We start from the raw sequence: 19997 nt of genomic DNA, 5'->3' as shown, positions 1-19997 counted from the left end.
TCGATCTCCTTCTAGTAGAATATCTCACATTTCCAAAGCCATTTAAGGCTGCTATCATATGTAAGCCTATCATCCTTAAATGCTACGAGCGTAGTTTAAACTAGTTGAGAATCCCACTGACATTTTGCATACGTAGAGCATCAATATATTCGTATTTATATTTCTACAGCCCATTCGCAAGCCCTTCTCGAAGTTCGATATCCACAAATATGAAAGGACAATCGAGCGGAGCCATGCAACGCTTCAAAAGAATGATTCCTCGTTCTTTAAGGCGTGAGTCTAATAGACCAGATGCATTATCATCTTCCGGTTTTAAAAACATTCCGTCGGACATTTTACTATGTATATTGGAATGCCTTCCTCCGCACGCCGCCGCCGCTTTTTCTCTCACCTGTACGATTTTCCAAACCCAATTTGGAGATAAATACGTCTGGCAGCCACGGCTTTTCTCGTCAATTGAGGAACGTGATGCACTTTTAAATTTGGTAGCCTCCGCCAGGTTAGGTGTTATTGCTTGTTCTTGTTGCCATAGACTCCGCGTGGCGAAGAAACTATATCAATATGACGGCCGAAAGACTAATATATCTCAACGAGAAAGGGAAGTAAAACGTCTAACTCAGTTTCTGGAATCTAAAAATGAACGTGTGTTCAAATACTTATCGCCTCATGGGGAAGTGCCAAAATTTAGCGATTTAGAGTGGCGGTATTGTTACGACTCCTCTCTCCAACCAGTCATTAGGACCAGTCAACAAGGACTTGTACAAATGTGCAATGACAATCTTCGAGTCATTGATGAATCTTTGATACATCGTCGCCAATGGGTATGGATGTCACTTGAGAACTTGTCTGCTTCAGCATTCGAAGGCCGAAGTACCAATCGGTTTGCAATGTCCGCAGTAGGGCCCTCCAATCTTCAAATTTGTCCACATATAAAACTGGTGGAAAAGATTACCGTCGGGGATTTTTTACAAAAAGGGAGATGTTCCGGATGCCGTACGGAATTTTCTCTTGGTTTCAAACATTTCGAGAGCCGTGGATATGCCTTCTACGTTACAATATGGAAGGATTTGGGAAATGAGCCATACAAAACAATGATGCAGTCATTCGAATCGGATAAAAGACATGATTCGAGGACTCATGAGCTTACATATTTGGCTGCTCACGAAACAAGTTGCGCACAAGATGACGCAGAAAATCGAATCTAGAACTACCCTCAGCTGCTAGAAATATCTTCGAAGTTTGAGCGCAAAGATAAGTCTAATTTTGAATCGATTTTTCAAGCAAAGTATCAGTATCCACTGTTCTGTTTTCAATGGAAACATCAAATGAAGGAATTAAAGATACCTCCATCACGTGCCCCGACTCATAATTGTTCTCGACCGCTCGACGAGCATAATTCGGTTGAAGAAACTCCTCAAGATCGTCCTCATCGTAGTTTGTCATACACGATCATTCGACGATTTGAAAAACTTTTGGAGTTTTGAATAAAGAGGATTCTTCAGAATAGGCTTGGTGCGTTTTGCGCTATGTTGGTTCGAAAAAGAGTCTGATACCTTATCGACATAAAGTACTCCTAACTCTGTGTTGGGTTTTACAATCAAGTCTTATGGTTTTATGAGGAATACTTACTTTTAAGGAGGTTCTGAGGGTTACCGATAGCGCTTACCAGACTTCCTGTACGAATACGTAGAATACACACTAGTGGCATGGCCCCCATTAAAATCAGTGTGTCCAATAGTCCGGACTGCAGAACGGACTATACGTTTTAAGTTAAACAGTCGAGCCTAAGTCCATTGGAAAGTTAAACAGTCCGTCTGGAATAATTTATCGCCAACAAGCCGATTTTTTAGTCCGGATTGCAATCTAGACTTTTTAATATTAGACTCTCTAGTCCAGACTTTTTATATTAGAACTCCCCCAATAGTCCATCTAGTCCAATAAATCACAGACTAGCCGTCCGGACGGAATACTGTAAGACTATTGGACATACTGCCCCATTTTTGTTCTCGACCTTACACGTTTTGCTCTTCTTCTTCTTCATCAAATTTCGGAACAGAGTTATTCGGGATGGCGAGCTTTTCACTACCGTCTCCCGTTCTCATTGATGGACTCTCTTACATTCCACCACCATCAGCCGAAGCATTCAAAGAAGAATTTCGGGATACTCCCTCCAGGAAAAGATGTTCAGTCATCCCGGGGCATAATACATTATTATGATTTCAACCCTGAAGCCTTGCCAACTGCAAAAAGACTCCTCTTGATTCATGGTATCGAAACATGCACTATTGGTATGGCACTGCTCGCTCAACGCCTCACGGTATCCGCATCGCCTGTTGTTATCTATGATATATGGGGACATGGTAATTCTTCCACTCCGCTAGAAACACATATTCTCGGCGTTGATGCATGAGCAAATCTTTGAGCTTCTCTCACATTTAAGATGGAGCACGATGCATATCATAGGGTTCAGCTTGGGAGGGAGCATTCTCGCCACGTTCACGGCGATACATCCTCATATCGCGGACAGTGCAACGATTATAGCTCGAGCAGGGCTTGGAGGAAAAATGGAAGTGGTTGGTGGGATAGATTGCGGCGCGATGGAGAATGGATATTAGATGATTCTAGTGAACACGCTATAATTGATGAGCTCGAAGGAAATGATTCATCCAAGGAAGGTTGGAAAGAAAGATTAAAGTACAGAAAAGGCGAATCCGAGCCGGTGGAAAGGTGGGAGAGAGAAAATCATACTGATCATAAAGCGAGTGTGGTTAGCATTTTCAGATATGGGAATATTTTCAATCTACATGAATCCTATCGTAAATTGGCGAATAGCAATCTTAAGATTCTGATGATTCTAGGAGAAAACGATAGTGTGTTTCCACCGGAATATGTGAAGAGGGGATTAAGTGCTCTGAGTTGGAAGAAAGATGTTAAGCTGATGGATGGGGCGGGACATGGTATTGTGAGAACGCATTCGGAGGAAGTAGCTGGCCTTATGAGGCGTTTTGGGAGGTGTGTGGAGTTGTGAGGTAGTAACCTAGGAAAGATACCGAAATCATCAGTCGGCTTTGCACGAAACCAATAAATGGAGCATTCCATTCATGCATTTACCGCCGAATCTACGGAAGATCCCTAAAAAAGAAACGTGGCTATAGGGCTTCCAGGGTATTCCACGCTATTAGAGTCCCTGGAAACCTTGTGTCTGTGCTTAGATAAAGGCCTAAATAGCCTACTTGTAGTGGTTAATAGATCCGAATTTAAAATTCAATAATTCCCAATTTGAATAAATTACAAGCATTCTATATATACCTCTCCGAAACTCATTCATAGGGCTCTACAAGTTATTAGGAAGATTTATCATAAGAGTCCTGTAATCTCACACTTGGACCATCTAATAAATGCGAAGAAAGCCTAATTATAAGATTATCATGTATCGAATTCATTTAATGCTAATAACTATAATTGATTGGAATTGAAAAGCTTGTAAAGTTTAAAGAAGAGTTTTAAGCTTTATTAAGCACTAGAGTTTTGTGGACGCAGTGGATAGTCTAGAGTTAGAGACTTAAGGTGTGTTATAGTGCTGATTTTCTGTAGGGCGTTATGGTTGTAAGATTATCTGAACGTTAAGTTGGGTCTCTCTTTGGTGTTTGATTGGTTATTTTTTTGTCAGTTGTGTAGTCCGTAAGGCCTTAGATTGTACTCGAGTATCGAGTCTTCGAGACGTACTGTGGTCATTTGTAAAGAAATATATGGCGGATTATGCATCGATTTTCACAATGCTCCTAACTTCATGTCCCTCTGTTTCTCGAACCAGCTAAACTTGTTTAGGTGGAAGTGTCAGTAAATGCCGAAAATTGTACTTCAATAGAAGGAAAAATATTTCTGCCTCATCTTATTCGTGTGAAGGTATAATGTACGGTTAATTGTCCAACTTCCTGTTGTGAATGAAGATATTGAAATTTAAAGTCGGTTAAGGGGTTAAAACATTTAACGAGGCAGACTCAAGGTGTACTAGATTCACCAGAACAAATAAAACCATGGTGATTGTTCTGACAATTCTTTATATTTTGGTATCGTTGTTCGTCCAATTCATACTATTTAAGTCTAGATGTACTTTTACATCCTATATCTATATAGATCCCATGCTAAAACGCCTTGTTGCAAATAGTTTGACAAAAAAAAAGAATAAACCACAAATGAAATAAATCACAAAAGAAATAATCCCCTCTGTGTTCAAGCGGAATTAATAGATACCATCAATTGTACGGATGTTGAACATCCTTCTCCAATATATCCGAGTGCTAGTCAAGATCATCCATCCCACTAAGATTTTTTCCCCATTCCCTTCTGTCTTTGTACCTCTAACCTAAACCTCTTCTCGAGTATATTGACGATTGTGATACTTGCCCGCGGAAGGGGTTCTATCCTCCATAGCGTAACCATCCCTGCTTCCTGTGGGAGCTGCTGCATGGTATTGCTGACCCTTTCCTTGAATGATAGCACTTGGATGACGAACATTAAAGATAACCGTAACAATGAACATGAGGGTAGCATCAAAGATATAGATATATGTCTCCGTTGACAAAAGATATCCATCATTTCCCTGAACATACTCGGCGATACGGAACAGCGATCGAATCATGATGAATGTACTAGCGAGATATAGAATCATCAAGTATTGTTGCCAAGGGACCGCAGCAGCAGCTGATCCACCATTTCCTCTCGTAATTCGGAAATGGAAAACTCCAGCCGAGACGATAAAGAAGGCGAAGAAGATAACTTGGACAACGAGACCACCAGTGATGATATTTTGGCCCCTCTGAATACTATCAGGTGTCTTCGCAGTGGCGAGCATTCCACCACCAGATGATTGCATCATGAAAGAAAGGACATCTCCGGCGACAAATATCTTGGTTAACCATCGAGCTCGAATAAGGGAATATTGCTCGCCATCTGTGAGGACGATGATGCGACCAAGTACCATGTAGATGGATGCGGCGAAGAAGGCGGGTGCAAGAAGGATGAAAAGTGATTGCAGAAGATAGGGTCCGAGAGTCCATTCCGCATATGCTTGCCGTGAATTCATAAAACGGCCTATGTAGCCTATGAATTCAACTGTTGGGGCTAGATTAGTATGTATAGATGAAGATGTGGGGAATGGTAACTTACATATACCTCCGATGACGAATGGGATGAAATACCATGTTCGCCTCTTGATTAATTGATAAAGGTGGAGGATAGCGGTGATACCGAATAAGACTATGAAAATGGCCGCTGGGGCTGATGAAGGGTTGTAGTGGTAGAGTAGATATTTGCCGCCATCGGTAGACATGATAATTGATGTATTGAGTTTGTCAAGGGGTTGTGTATGAATCAGAATTCGAAGTTTGAGGCGACCAAGAAAGAGATATCGAATTTAGACACTTTAAATTGGTTGTACTTTTCAAAGGGAAAGAAGAAGATGTGTAAAACAGAATGCAATGAAGAAGAGAAGTCCATTTTGTAGAAAAGGAAGTGAGCTATAATATATGTGGTTCTTGAAAAATGCAGCTTAATTGAAAATCTACAGTCTCGTATTCCACCGTTCTTGATTGGACTCGCATTCGCGCACGCATTCGTATATCGTTTACTCGGTTTCTCGCTCTCGGAAATATTCGCATATGCATGCGAGGAAGGCGGAGCTTGTGAAGAGTGGGTATGTACTTCTTGGCAGACAGATTGACAGACCGACCCTTCATTATTCTCCGCCTATTATGGATGTTTCAAGATTGGAAATGCATTGCAAATGAGATTTTTTTTGTTCCTTTGAGGAACTTTAAGTTATAATTGCTTGTCGAATTTTTCTCTGATATTTCCTGAACCGTGGATTTACGCTACAGTTGTGTAGACTTGATATAAGCTTTCTGGTCCACCTAGTACTCATTAGTAATATTCTAGAATGAATAATTTAAAGCGGCTGGGTTACTGGGTGGAGTAAAGAAGGTTTGTCTAATTGGATCGTTTAATTTTGCCCTTGTACATGCATACACTACCTAGGTAGTTTCAAAGATAGATCTCGCATTCTCGCATAACTTCGCTTCTAGATTGACCAACTTCATTCCATCATCAAACCACAGCCCAGCAACACGCACACTCATTTCCCGCCCAGCTAATAAGTTACATGTCGAGTTCTTCCAATGAATCAAGCCCGAAGCTCCTTATTGTACATCTAAGCACAATCGACAGCCAACGGAAAACCTTTATAAGGCTCCCCGTTCTCGGACCTCATACCGCTGCCTGCCTTGCTGCCTTTGCTTCATTATTTTCGTACTCGGGCTCCAGAGTAATACAGGATAAGATAAGATAAGATCCATCTTTTATATAATCCTATCATGCAAACGACGTCACGTAAGCCACATAGGAAAGTTCGGACAGGTTGTCGTGTTTGCAAGTCCAGAAAAATTAAGGTACAATACCCATTATATATACCTCCGATCTAATCAGCTGTAACTAATAATTGCTTTAGTGTGACGAAAATAAGCCATCATGTAAGGCTTTCCGGATAATAAATGTTCCTGATACCCAGTAGTCTGGACTATTGAACATCGAATGTTCTTTCCATATACTAACCATGATATAGGTAATAATTGCGTCAAACATTCCGTGTCATGTGATATCATGACAAGTAGCAATGCCTTAGCCCCGTCTCCTAAACCTAGCCTCAATGGAACACCAACGAACGCATTCAGCCCTATGAGTGTTACTGGATCATCACATTCTCCTCACCAGTTACCACTACCTTCAATTCCAATACTCGATGGTCATGGACCGAATTTCACTCTCCTTGACATGGAGCTACTCCACCATTACACTACATCCACATGTATGACTGTGGTCTCGAATCCTGCTCTTGCAACGCTATGGCGAATCAATATCCCACAGCTTGCTTACTCTCATGAAATTGTGATGCGGGGCCTTTTGTCGCTTGCGGCTCTTCACATTGCCCACTATAAGCCCGAAAAAAGAGACTTTTATATCTCGGTGGCTTTATCTCATCATCAAAATGCATTAGCTAGTGCAATCACCATGATGACTGATGTTAATGATGACAATTGTACTGCACTACATATATTTACCTCTATCACGTTATTGTACTCGCTAGCAAGTCCTCGGAAATCTTTGGATTTGATTATTGTTGGCGAGAACGACGTATCGGATTGGCTATCACTGCTGAAGGGAGTGAGAGCGATAGCAGATCACGCACACGAACAAATTTATCAAGGAAGTCTAAGGCCAATGTTCAGTGCTGGAGCAAGACGTGATAAATTGAGAAACGATCCGAGTCCATATCCCCCAAATCAATACCTCATCGAGGTGTCCGACTTCTTGACGGCATCTGTATCCGATCAACATGATTTGGAAATATACATGCAAAGTATAAATGAGCTTCAAAAGTCCTACGCGGTTCTCTTGAAAGTGGGTCGTGATAATTTTGAATCGGCTGATTTGTTTATTTGGCCATATCGAGTATCTGGTCATTATACGTCACTTCTTCGACAGCGAACTGCCCCTGCGCTCGTTATCTATGCATATTTTGCAGTGTTAATGAAATTTCTGGATGCACATTGGTGGATGAAAGGTTGGTCTGAATATCTGATTGCTCAGATTTATGGATTATTAGACGGCGAACACCGCATATGGATTAGGGGGGCTATTGAAGAAATTGGATGGGTCCCTTGATAATTTTCGGTGTAGGAGTGGTTGCTAGGACTTGTATTGCCAGGAAGCATTGATTGGTCCGAGATTGCTGCAATGTATGTCATACTTTTCAATATTTATTACGAACTTGCGAAAGAGATTAATACTATATCCTTTATCATGGGGTCAAATGAGAAGATGATTATGACCCATAGGACATCCTATCCTCACTAAAGGTTAAGGTTAAGATTAGGACGGTGAGGATAGTTATTTAAAAGTACATTCCTGGAAAATTACCACAGATATACAAGTATTGAACGAGTTTCGCTAAAGGCTGAGGAGAGCATGCTCAGACTTTGGGATTGCTAGCTTTGATGAAAAGAGGGTGCCAAATACATTTCTTAATGGGGTATTTGGCACCCATCTCTCCGAGTGTATTTGTACAATTAAGCAGTCGCTCCATGTTTTCGGCCTGCTCCCCCATTTTTCAAGGCCCCATCCGCCAACTTGTTCCCTTCCTCCTTGCCAAGCATGCCAGTGAAGAATTGTCGCCTCTTCCCCGAATTCTTCCTTCGACAGGTTCAGTACTAGGTAAGATGAGCGCCCTTGAAGAAGAAGGTGCACACTGGCTTGTCCGACTTTGAAGGATCTTTCGGTGGTTCAGCGAGGGTTTGTGGCGTATCCTTCGCTGGTTCAGCCAGTTCCTTCGTAACCTTTTCGGCCCCGGCAGGTTTGGAAGATTCGCCAGTTTGATTTGCAGCAATTCCACCTGCAGTCGAAGGATTGGATGGGCGAGATCCAAATGTTGGACGTGTGCTCCGTAGTATCTGTCTAGGTCTTCTCCTAGGCTGCTTCATTCGTTCCAGTCGCGCGCATTCAGCAGCGCTGGGAAAGTCTCCTTCAACTATCGATAAACGTTAGCATACTATCCATTAAAGGCCGATGATCGTACGTAAAAAATTCGCTCCAAACAGCACGTTCCATCTTCTCAAGCTTTTTGTCAGGTTGAGAGTCGAACGTGCTGTCGGCGTCGAACTCCTTTTTGATCTTGTCATATAACCTCGCAAAAGACACTATCTTGTTTTTCGCTGCTGCTTTCTCGGCCATTGTCCATTCTCTGGATATGTAGGTCGACATTTTGTTTGAATGTCTGGGATATGTAAGTTGCAAAATAAAAAAATCTTGAATAAGGTGAAAAGCTGAGAGGGCGTCGCGAAATAAATCATGTTACCTGGACAACTTCACAATGCACGCACGATATCCTAAAAGAAAACAAAAAAATTATCAAGCGACTGAACAGAACATCTTACCCTCCACAAAAACGTTCACAATGGATAAAAATTTGTCCAATTCCAAGCCTAGAGGCAGGGGCAGACCCAAGAAGACATCAAAAATAATGGAGCAACGAAGCTCTCATGTTCCGGACTCGGATGGAGAAATACAGCAACAACCATCAGCACCCTCTACGCGGCGGTTGGTCATCGAAATTCCGTCAAGGCCGAGGGCCTTCGAACCAAAGAAAAGACCAAACCCAAAGGGTTCAGACCAAGATGATGAAGAATTATCAGGAGCAGAGCAGAACCCTGCGAAACGTCGCAAGAAAGATCACATTGGTCAAGATATCTCCAAGGATCATAATCCACCAGAAGGAGATGACGATAGCAGTGATGATCCATTTCTTGACGAGCCCAAGGGAAACAAAGGCAAAGGCAAAGCAACCGGATACCATCTGGAACAACCTGAGCAAGTTCCAGATGAAGATGGAGACGTCGTATTTGATGACCTCTGGACTTTGGATGACGAGTCAAACCTTCTAATGAGCTGGTCAGAAGATGATCAGACTCTTCTGGATAGTCTACCCAAAGCAGAAATTGCTCTGTGGAGAAGGTTGATGAGGTTATTTGGTGTTGGTCCCGAGGAACTCTTTCTTCCCAACGTCACCATATCAAGAGCGGACCTCCCAGATTATGTGGGCAAAGATGGTCGTGCCATACCCAATAAGATACACTTGTCCACGAACTTCTGCAATGCCTTCAAGTATATCATATCTCTGCCATTATTGGCGAAAAGACGGAGTTTGCTTCAATATTTATTGACAAAAGCTTTACGTCTCAGGTATGGTGATCGATGTGCGGTTCCCAAATCCTTTGATACACAGGTTATAGACATGGAAGCAACCAGCCTACTTGAAACCCTCAGACACGCAGGTATTATCGGGAACCTTACATGTGGACAAGAGCGGATATTCAAAGATATCCTTGGTGATCGTTTTCCCGAACACTTCCACTTTCACGAGCATCTCAAAGATATTGTAAAGGCCAATTCTGGGATGAAACCACAAAATGCTTCGAAGAATCCAGATGCGGTACAAGATGGAGATCTTGATACATATCAACTCCGTCCCAAGGATTTGAATAATATCATCAAGGCATGGGACTTTTATAGAAATGACCCCAAGAATTCTCATCACCTCCTGCCATCTATGAAGAAATATTTTGATGAAAATAAAATTCTGAAAAATAGGAAAGGGGACGCTTCTCTTCACCAAATCAAATATGGAAGAAGGATTGGGTATTATCCCAACGTCGTCAGCAACTCAGATCGGAGAAACAACCCAATCTGAGGGATCCTCTTGGAGGTGAAATCCTTGAGGATAACAACTTATCCGACGACGCTGAAGATTCAGGCTTTGATCTAGCCCATGGTGGCAGAATTTCCAGCGATGAAGAAAATCAGGAAGATGACCAGGCTATGATAGATGACGAGCCCTTTGGTATGGGCATGGTTTCAGGGGAGAGATCTCCCGTACTGACTGGACCACAAGAAGCTCAAAGAATCGAACCATTCGAAGTTCTTGCTAGTCCAAAAGGAGAGAATCTTCCGAATGTCCCTGCTCCTGATGAAGCTAGAGACAGCGAAAGCATTCCTGGCTTCCAAAATATAGTCGTCAACCAAAGTGCCATATCAAAATGCGATATTCAACAGTATCGAGATGATAAAGATAATACACTTGTTCGGAGATCGAATATGCCAATGGCAAAAGACTCAATAGGCAATATGGTTCAGCGGAGGTCGACTCAATTGAAAATGCTTGAAACGCAAGCCTACGCATACTTAAGCAAATGAAATCTTGCCGCGATGAATGCTCTTTATCCTGATGCCAAATATTTATATAAATATGCACAGTTTATTGTTAGTAGTGGTCATTTTGGAAGTGTTATCAGGCCGCAGAGAGCTATTGAAGCACTGGAGGTGAGATCGTTGGGTGGAGAGGGTGGAGAGGGTGGAGACGGTGGATAGGTTGAAGAAGTTGGAGAGGGTAGACAGGGTGGAAATGGTGGAGATGGTAGAGAAGGTTGGGATGGTGGAGATGATGGAAAGGGTAGAGAGGCTGGAGAGGGAATCTGTTGACCTCCTGGGATCTTGGCAGCATATGCATATATATTGCATGATGCATATAAGGAGCAAACAAAACTCAACTTTTAATTCATTCTTTCCTTTTTGGTATACTGTTTGTTTGCTTTCAATATTTTGATTTCAAAGCACTTTAATTCCGAAGGCTGAATACCTAACCTTATTCCTTCATTTTTTGAATATATACTCGCAGCTTAACTGCTTAGCTAGAGAATCAATCAATTCAATCTGATGCTCTTTCTGGTCTCAAGAAACCCAATAGAATCTCTTGAGTTCGGATCGAATGGGGTTGAGGAAATTTTTGTAACATTAGTATAATTATTTTCAAATGTATAAATCCTCTCATTTTCACTCACTTTAATATCGATCAAAGCATTTCAGAATATAATATATTTAGATGTAAATTACTGGCTTACCACGAAAATCAGGATCACTTTACTCTTATGGCATTTAGGATCTAGCCTAAAATGGCTAGAATTTATATTAAAGAATCTATCTCATCACCTTAAATTCTACCCTTCCTAGTATAGATTCTACTCTTCCACTATAGATTCTAATCTTTGATTAAAAGTTCTACCCTCCCCTAAAGATTCCATATTCCTCTATAGATCCAGGCTTCCTTCTATGGATTCTACCCTTACATTAAAATATTGCGAGGTTTGCCGTCTAGATCACGTGGAAGTGCTCTAGGCTCTCGAGGTGGTTTATAACTAGGTGTTGGGTTTCTTGAGACTAGAAAGAGTATCAGATTGAATTGATTGATTCTCTAGCTAAGCAGTTAAGCTGCGAGCATATATTCAAAAAAATGAAGGAATAGGTTGGGTATTCAGCCTTCGGAATTAAAGTGCTTTGAAATCAAAATATTGAAAGCAAACAAACAGTATACCAAAAAGGAAAGAATGAATTAAAAGTTGAGTTTTGTTTGCTCCTTATATGCATATGTACTATATATGCATATGCTGCCAAGATCCCAGGAGGTCAACACGCCCCCTCAGGGATTACCGAGTTAGTTAATAATGAGGTTATTCCTGAACCTGAGACCGAATGTCAACCATTCCCAAAAGATTGATAAAATGAGTGTGTTTCTGTGGTGGTAGAGGTTTAGTGAAACCATCTGCAACCATTTCAGTAGTTGGAACCCATTCGACTTGTAGCCTTCCTGCTTGCACTTCCTGGCGAAGCCAACAGGAGTGTATATCAACATGCCGGAGTTTTGTAACAAGTCTAGGAGTACTATGCTGAAGAAGTCGAATGGTTTGGCGATTATCACAGAAAATTGAAGCCTTTTCTTCGAGATCTAAACCAACATTCTTAAAGAAGCGTATCCACCACATAAGCTCTCGAGCAGTAACGGAAAGAGCCAGTATTTCAGAGTGTGTGCTGGAAGTAGTCACCGACTTCAGCTTAGTGCTTTTGAAGTGGATCAAACCTCCAAAGAGTATGAGGCAATATCCCATTGAAGAAACTCTTGTATCGATATCGTCAGCATGGGAGGCGTCACTCCAGATTTGAAAGTTCCTGGTAGTTGTTGCTTTCTTCCCATCGAACATGATAGCATAGAATTTGGTATTCTCAAGGTATTGCAATGTATGTACTGCTGCATTGATATGAGTAGCGGATGGATTACGAAGAAATTCTGATAGTATTGAAGATGCTTTTGCAATATCAGCCCGAGTCACAACAGCAGCGTAGTTAATGCTGCCAACTCGCTGCTGGTAGCCGAAAACCTGTTGCGGAGTTGCAATTGCTGGATTCTTTGTAAGTGCTGTTGTTGGCAATGGAGAACAGGCTTGAGGATTAGGTTTGATATTGAAGCGTGTTGATATTTTTGAAATGTAGTTATCTTGGCAAAGCCACAGACGATGATTTTGTCGATCTCGTAGTACCCTAATCCCTAAGAAGAACTGTATATCTCCAAGTGATTTGATGGTGTATGCTGATTTTAAGGTGTTTTCGAATAAGGTTAATCGTAGCAAATCAGCTTTCTTGCAAATTGCGATAATATCGTCGACATAGAAGAGAACCGTAAGCCAGCTATTGGTGAAAACACAGGGTGCTCCTGGAACTGGATCCAGACCAAAGTCGGTTAACGTGTAGGTCAGATCCTCATACCAGTATGCTGGAGACTCTCGGAAGCCATAAAGTGCTTGGTTTACGGAAATCACTTTCCCTGGGACTTCGAAGCCATCAGGGCACTTGCAAATAATTGGTTGCCTTAATGTTGCATGTAAAAAAGCATTGGAAACGTCAAATTGTCGAATCTCAAGATCGAAAGCTGCAGCGATAGCCATCATAGCTCTAAAAATTTGTGAAGTTAGCGTTGCAGCGTATGTCTCTTCTTCGGTTGATTGAAGATCTCCTCTGGCACAGATTCTTGCTTTGAACTTGATGAGATAACCATCTTGATCGAATTTATAAGTGAAAACCCAGAGTAATGGTAAAGGCTTTTGTCCTCTTGTAGATATATCGATGTATTCGAAGGTTTTACGTTCTTTCAGAGCGTTGATCTCATCCTCACATGCTTTTTGGAATTCTCTAGCATATGGATGCTGTACTAGCTCATGATAAAATCGAGGTGGAGGTGGTAGATCATTTTGATGTAATCTAGGAGTTCGTAATTTAGACCTTCCGATAGCAAATGCTGCAAAGTAGCTGGATAGTTGAGGAAGTGATGAAAGTGCTGCAGCATGATGTTCTTTCCTTTGTGAACGTCTAGAACCCTGAATTATATGGGATACGTCGATATCGGCACGTATTTGCTCTGCCAAAGGTGCTGTATTATGAGATGATGTTGTAGTGATGATATCATGTTGACTTAACGATGATGATGGGGAAGATGAGAGTTCTGACTCCGGTAATGATGGTATAGGAACATCTCCAGTAGATTGTCTTGTAAGTGCTTCTGGTGATAAGGTTGCTCTAGGCGTTGGCAATTGAGGGTTAGTTTGAGGAACCCCCTCATTGGTTGGAATACCATCATCCGTCTTGTTTGAAGAGCTTTCATTCGTTGGTCGCTCGTTTAAGCGATTGTGTTGTAAGTTCCATGGCCCTTCAACTACAATTATATCACCAATACTCTCATCTGATTCTTCACTCAACAGATTCGATATTTCTATCTCTTCTGCCCTCTTTTCGTGAATAGCTGCAGTATCCCGAAGTTGATCCTTAATAAGAAAGCCAATATCTATATCTTCTGGTCGATAATACCGGGTTTCATCAAATTTGACATCCCTACTTCGAATGACGCGATTTATGGAAGGGAGCCAGATCCTGAAGATATTCGTTGAATCATACCCTACAAGATAGCCCAGTTTTGCACGAGGTTGCATCTTCGCACGTCTTGGAATCTGCTTGTTGAGCACATATGCCAAGCACCCATATGGATGTAGATGTGCTAGCGAAGGTTTATTGCCAGTAGCACTTTCAAATGGTGTTTTCCATTGAAGAGCTCTTTTTGGAGTACGGTTTTCAAGATAACCGGCTGTTTTAATTGCTTCTGGCCAAAGGTTTTGTGGTAGGTTTGCTGAAAGGAGGAGGGCTCTTGCTCTGACCATGAGCATTTTACCAGCATTCTCTGCAGCGCCATTCTGTGCTGGTGTATCTGGTGGAGTGCGTTCGACAATGATGCCACGTTTGTCTGTGATCCTCTTGAAGTCGCCCCCTAACGTAGTTTCACCGTCGAGGCGTATGAATCGGACCTTTGAGCCGAATTGTGTTTGTATCAGAGAGAATTGAGTATCCATAATATCGATCATCTCTGTTTTCCTAGTTAGAACATACACCCATTGTATTTTGTGTGTCGTACACCAGAAGTGGCTGATATATCGGGTATTATTATAAGCCTCATCCATCTCGAACAGATCCCATGCCAATCGATCTCCGACATGGCCGTTCTCTGGCATCTCCTTCCTTGGATTACGAGATATAATCTGTTGAGCCTTCGAGAGATTACAAACTTTGCAGGTAGAGAAGGAAGGTGTCGAAATCGTTTTGTCGATAATGATATCAGTAGTTGCTGATTCTAGGTGCTGAAGGGCTTCGAGAGAAGGATGGCCTAGAAGATCATGTAACTCTGTTGTTGTAACCTTTCGGCATATTGATTTGGTGTGGTTTTTGGTGGCAAACGAAGCATGCTGAGAAAGGATAATAGGATCGAGGGTCCAATGGTCTCCTGTTTGCTTCAGAGTAATAAATGCAATGCCTTCTTTTGTAAGGACATCTGGGTGTTCAGTGTTCCAATGTACACCTTTCTTTGAGAGTAAAGCTAGAGAGACTAGGTTTGTAAGAAACCCTGGGATGTACGCCACTCTTTTTAAGGTTATTTGCCCTGGCCCAGTTGGTGTATTGATCAACATAGTGATAGTACCGAATGCTTCAATTTGGAATCGGTCCCTTCCAGCGCTTATCATATCGGATGGCTTTCCAAACTCTTCAAGAACAAAGTTGTGTAGAGAGTTGGTGACATGGGTATCGGAACCGCTATCAATTAGCCATTTGTGAAGGATGCTAGCATTGTTGTAGGTAGGACTTTGTTTAGTGAGAAAAGCCCCAAGATCCTTATCTTTCTCTTTTCCAGATTCTGAAGGATTAGTCAATGTTTCCTTCCATGCTGGATCCCAAGAGAGATTTGCTAGCTTGAGAAGTTCTTTAGTTCCTTCATGTCTACGAACAAACCAGTTCCTTCGTTTTGTTGATTGCCTTCCCCAGAACTTCTTGAAGTATTCAATATCGGCATCGATTGGTTTCCAGTTCCTTGGTCGATTATCCGAATATAGATAGTAGCATTTTTCATATAGATGTTTCTTGCCACATAGACAGGTTCTCTCTCCTTCCTTTTTATCTTTATTCCCATCCTTATAGGTTGCAAATGACGTAGAAGAGGTTGAAGTAGTTGATGCCTGTGTGAGTCGAGTGTAGTTTCGAAAGTCTTCGATTAAATCGTACACATCAATCGTTTCTTCAGGCTGATTCTTGAGCTTTTTGGTGATCTCCAACAGAGTTGAAGTTGCCCAAGAGGAGCTGTGATTCATAAGGGCTGTAGAAAAGTCGAACGCAGCTCGATTTCGATCGACGTCTGGCAGATTGAGAGTTTTAGCCTCAGTGTAGATGAGTTCCCATTCGTTCAACCATTCATAAATATCCTGATTGGATTTGTAGGGTTGCTTTACACAATTGTATCGTGCTACGACGGTAAGCTCTCTCGCACGATCAGTTGGTGCTAGCCTTTTGCGTAAATCAGCAAGCACTTGAGGTGCTGTGATACTGGTGGTACTAATAAACTTTTCGCAATTGCGGTTGATTGATGAAAGTATGTACTTGAGAACCTCTGAAATGGCCTTGTTGATTTTCTCGTATTTGGTATTCTTGATACGATAGTTCTCTAGTTGCATCTGATATTGCTTTAAAGCCCTATCAATAACAGCCTCAGAAGCATTTTCATCAACTGTGGGTAGCTCTGGTTCATCTAGCAACTCTGGTATAGGTACAACTGTTGTAGTGGGATCAAGGTATACCCAGCATTTGATGCCGCCGGATTCTGCAATACGCTGAACATTTCGAATCCAACTATTCCAATCCTCTGGTGAGGAAAGGATGATTTTAGTTGAATTATCGCCTGTAGTCATATTGAAGAAATAAAGTCAGAATTATCGAGGTTTGGGTTTTATAGAAACCACACTACGTAAGGTAATTCTTAAAAGAGTGAAACTTGAAGGTATCGTAGAGTTTCGGTATATGTGAATCAAGTATTGTGCAGGATGTTTAATTGAAAGTCAGCACCGGGCTCATAACTGTTGGGTTTCTTGAGACTAGAAAGAGTATCAGATTGAATTGATTGATTCTCTAGCTAAGCAGTTAAGCTGCGAGCATATATTCAAAAAAATGAAGGAATAGGTTGGGTATTCAGCCTTCGGAATTAAAGTGCTTTGAAATCAAAATATTGAAAGCAAACAAACAGTATACCAAAAAGGAAAGAATGAATTAAAAGTTGAGTTTTGTTTGCTCCTTATATGCATATGTACTATATATGCATATGCTGCCAAGATCCCAGGAGGTCAACACTAGGCGTCAAGCAGGGACTTAAAGTAATGATAATGATGATATGAAATTCGTAACTAATAGTAGAGTATACTAAATGATTGATCTTGAGCACGAAGCTCTATACAAAGGAAATCCATCTTGATTATATAGACCTTCGTGTTCTAGCTGATCAGTAGGATCAGTATGGCTCAGTACTGAGCTTGCTGATCCTCACTGAGCCAGTTACATGATATTGGTAGCACGTGAGCGTTTTCTTGTTACCCGGCGTAACAGCTAGTTAGCTAGCAGAGTTAACATCGATAGGAATATTAGCTATGTTAATCAATTAATATAATTAATATCCAAAGAAACAATGAATATATAATTAGAATAATTTTATAGTTTAAAAGCTTTATACTCAACTTAGTTATCAATTAGTTTACTTACATTCTACTTGATCTAGTAACGAATTCACTTTCAAGTGAATACCAGTGATAAAGCCTTAACCCATAACTACCAACCGACGAACCTTAGGCAGCCGCTACCTTTAGTACAGTATCGTTACAACTAGTCCTATTAGGACTAGATTGAGAAGCTCTCTGTAGGAGAGCTTCGCACTTCCGTAGAACTAAGAGAATGGGTGATTTAGATACAAGACCAATATAGCCTCAGTTCTGCCCTATCAGCTTCCCACTATTCCCTGTGTAAGGTCATTCCTTTTAACAGATATATATAATTGATAAATTAGATAGATATTAATTAGTAGAAAAAAAGAAATAAATGGTATCTCCCTTTTCTATCTCCCAAAACGCCTGAATCTTTATCACTTCCAAAGGAAGAGCGTAGCCAACACTAATAGAATCATTTTAAAATGACGATCCATTGACCATAGGCACCAATTTCTCAGAAAACAAAGTCTTTCCCTTCACCATGTTGACCATGAAGCTAGGGAGTTTCATTCCTCCCATATGACCTGTGCCGACCTTTTTGCCAACTGTAACTGCCAGCATATCTAAAGTAGAGTCAGTATATCATATCCTCGGTAACTCGAAGATCGAGATTGAGGGGAAGTGGGAGCAAACCAACTTTTTTCAGCAACCTTATAACCAACTGGCTGGGAATTCTTCAATCCCAATCCAATGTTCTTCGCAACATGCACACTTTGCTTTTCGGTATTCACATATTGTGGTCGTTCAACAGCTGACACGTCACCCACAACCCAAACATCTTCAGTTCCTTTTAGCCTCAAGAACTCGTCCACGATTGCATAACCTGCTGGGTTGAGGTATTTTTCTGGAATATATGAAGAATTTGGTACGAGACCCATACTTGGAATGTATAAATCGGTGGTGATTTTCTTGCCATTAGAGAATGTGAGTTCGTATTTCCCGTCTGGTGTCTTTGCTGAGCCAGAAACTTTGGTAGAGACCATGATGTCAACTTGAAGGCTTTGTAGTTGTTTGGTGGCAGTTTTTGAGACACTTGGTGGAGTTCCCTCAAGAACAGTTGGACCACTTGCAATCTGGGATTACGGGTTAGTAATTTGGGTGGATTCTAAGGTACAAATTTCGGTGGAAAACTTACCAGAGTAATTTTCTTCGCTGATCCGTATGCAAACCCTAGCTCACCAGCTGTTTCGACACCTAATCACATATATGAGAATTAAGATTCTTGATTAATCATACAAGAACATACCTGTGGCCCCAGCTCCGGCGATATAGATAGAAGATGCATTCTTGACCTTGGATTGCCATTCATGTAACGAGTCAAGTGTTTCTTGATAGGAACCCTTGCCTTTGAAAGGAGAATCTTCTCTAGTTCTTGAACCAGTGGCAAGTATAAGTGTATCGTAGTTCAAGCTTGATCTCCCACTATCCCCCGAAACAACAACTGTTTTGTTCTCCACATCCAGTCCTTCAGCGGTACCGACAATAAACTCGAATTTATCAGTTGGGTATTGCTTGAAACCTGTAGTTATGGAAGAGAAAATTCTCTCATCTGACATTTCTCCAGGTACAATTGCTCGTACGGATGCAAGGTTCCAGTATGCATGGGTGTTTGGTGAAACCAAGGTGATCTTGATGGCGAGTCCAGTTTTGGCTGACTGCTTGAGGATTCTATGTGCTGTGCTAACACCGCCAAAAGATCCGCCGAGGATGAGAATGTTCTTGACAAGGTTCGCCATTATGTCGAGATGTTGTAGTAATTGGTTCCAGGAAATTAGATATGATGTGAGTTGAGAATGAGATGAAGATGCTTCTCTATAAAGTGTGGAAGATATGAGGTTATAGAAGTGCTGTAATTCTGAGTAGAAGTAGTCATCTAGGATACGAGACCCCCCCTATATACCTTTTCCCATATTCGTCGAAAAGCAGAAGGACAGTGCTTTGTAAATTTAATTTGAGGTTTGACGTATTGAGGAAGTGCCACAGGTGGAAGCCAATCAGAGATCATACCGCAGTGATGATCTACATATGCTAGTCATTTTATTGAGCCGTGCTAAGCCCTTTGATAAGGTTTAGGTGTTCCCTAACTCAAAATCTGCATAGTTGATCACCAACTCCAATAAAAATCGGTAGACGCTTATCATTAATTTGGCCTTTTCTTAGTAATGATGAATAATTCACAACCCCCACTATTAAATTTCGAAATTTTCATCTAGAATTCAGAATAATAAGCTGAACGATAGAAATGGGTATTTACCTGTCAAGAAAGTATATTCCGATGGGAATTTCCCCTCCAAAAAAGCCCAAAAGATTACAAATGTATTACATGAGTTTTGCTGAAAGTTCTCAATTCCATTTGAAACACGATTCCGAGCAAAGAAGCAAAGACAGGATGTTTGTATGTTCAATGTTGCATTTGCATCCACTACCTGTCCCTATTAC

The 19997-nt window shown here is 41.3% G+C and overlaps 8 protein-coding genes across 8 annotated transcripts; 4 read left to right on the top strand and 4 right to left on the bottom strand.

Annotated features, from left to right (window-relative positions):
* Nucleotides 1-340: 340 nt before the first annotated feature.
* On the top strand, nt 341-1205 carry SS1G_05819 (predicted protein; the record flags this gene model as incomplete). Its single annotated transcript, XM_001592847.1, has 2 exons — nt 341-393; nt 599-1205. The coding sequence occupies 2 exons, from the start codon at nt 341-343 to the stop codon at nt 1203-1205; spliced, it is 660 nt and encodes a 219-aa protein (XP_001592897.1).
* A 1235-nt stretch (nt 1206-2440) lies between these two features.
* SS1G_05818 (hypothetical protein) lies at nt 2441-3028 on the top strand (the record flags this gene model as incomplete). Its single annotated transcript, XM_001592846.1, has 1 exon — nt 2441-3028. The coding sequence occupies one exon, from the start codon at nt 2441-2443 to the stop codon at nt 3026-3028; it is 588 nt and encodes a 195-aa protein (XP_001592896.1).
* Nucleotides 3029-4366: 1338 nt separating this feature from the next.
* Nucleotides 4367-5332, bottom strand: SS1G_05817 (hypothetical protein; the record flags this gene model as incomplete). The annotated part of the gene is made up of 2 exons (XM_001592845.1): nt 4367-5103; nt 5170-5332. 2 exons carry the CDS (start codon nt 5330-5332, stop codon nt 4367-4369), a joined length of 900 nt encoding a protein of 299 aa, XP_001592895.1.
* A 1039-nt stretch (nt 5333-6371) lies between these two features.
* SS1G_05816 (hypothetical protein) lies at nt 6372-7719 on the top strand (the record flags this gene model as incomplete). Its single annotated transcript, XM_001592844.1, has 2 exons — nt 6372-6387; nt 6620-7719. The coding sequence occupies 2 exons, from the start codon at nt 6372-6374 to the stop codon at nt 7717-7719; spliced, it is 1116 nt and encodes a 371-aa protein (XP_001592894.1).
* A 545-nt stretch (nt 7720-8264) lies between these two features.
* Nucleotides 8265-8814, bottom strand: SS1G_05815 (predicted protein; the record flags this gene model as incomplete). Its single annotated transcript, XM_001592843.1, has 2 exons — nt 8265-8562; nt 8630-8814. The coding sequence occupies 2 exons, from the start codon at nt 8812-8814 to the stop codon at nt 8265-8267; spliced, it is 483 nt and encodes a 160-aa protein (XP_001592893.1).
* A 259-nt stretch (nt 8815-9073) lies between these two features.
* Nucleotides 9074-10803, top strand: SS1G_05814 (predicted protein; the record flags this gene model as incomplete). The annotated part of the gene is made up of 3 exons (XM_001592842.1): nt 9074-9714; nt 9793-10042; nt 10201-10803. 3 exons carry the CDS (start codon nt 9074-9076, stop codon nt 10801-10803), a joined length of 1494 nt encoding a protein of 497 aa, XP_001592892.1.
* Nucleotides 10804-12113: 1310 nt separating this feature from the next.
* SS1G_05813 (hypothetical protein) lies at nt 12114-16715 on the bottom strand (the record flags this gene model as incomplete). The annotated part of the gene is made up of 1 exon (XM_001592841.1): nt 12114-16715. The coding sequence occupies one exon, from the start codon at nt 16713-16715 to the stop codon at nt 12114-12116; it is 4602 nt and encodes a 1533-aa protein (XP_001592891.1).
* A 1260-nt stretch (nt 16716-17975) lies between these two features.
* On the bottom strand, nt 17976-19294 carry SS1G_05812 (hypothetical protein; the record flags this gene model as incomplete). Its single annotated transcript, XM_001592840.1, has 4 exons — nt 17976-18121; nt 18196-18631; nt 18694-18752; nt 18805-19294. 4 exons carry the CDS (start codon nt 19292-19294, stop codon nt 17976-17978), a joined length of 1131 nt encoding a protein of 376 aa, XP_001592890.1.
* Between the last annotated feature and the right edge of the window lie 703 nt (nt 19295-19997).

The sequence above is a fragment of the Sclerotinia sclerotiorum genome, genomic scaffold (assembly GCF_000146945.2).
Source record: "Sclerotinia sclerotiorum 1980 UF-70 scaffold_7 genomic scaffold, whole genome shotgun sequence".
Taxonomy (NCBI): Eukaryota; Fungi; Ascomycota; class Leotiomycetes; order Helotiales; family Sclerotiniaceae; genus Sclerotinia; species Sclerotinia sclerotiorum.
Note: the sequence above shows the minus strand (reverse complement) of the source record. Positions and strands in the feature narration are given on the sequence as shown.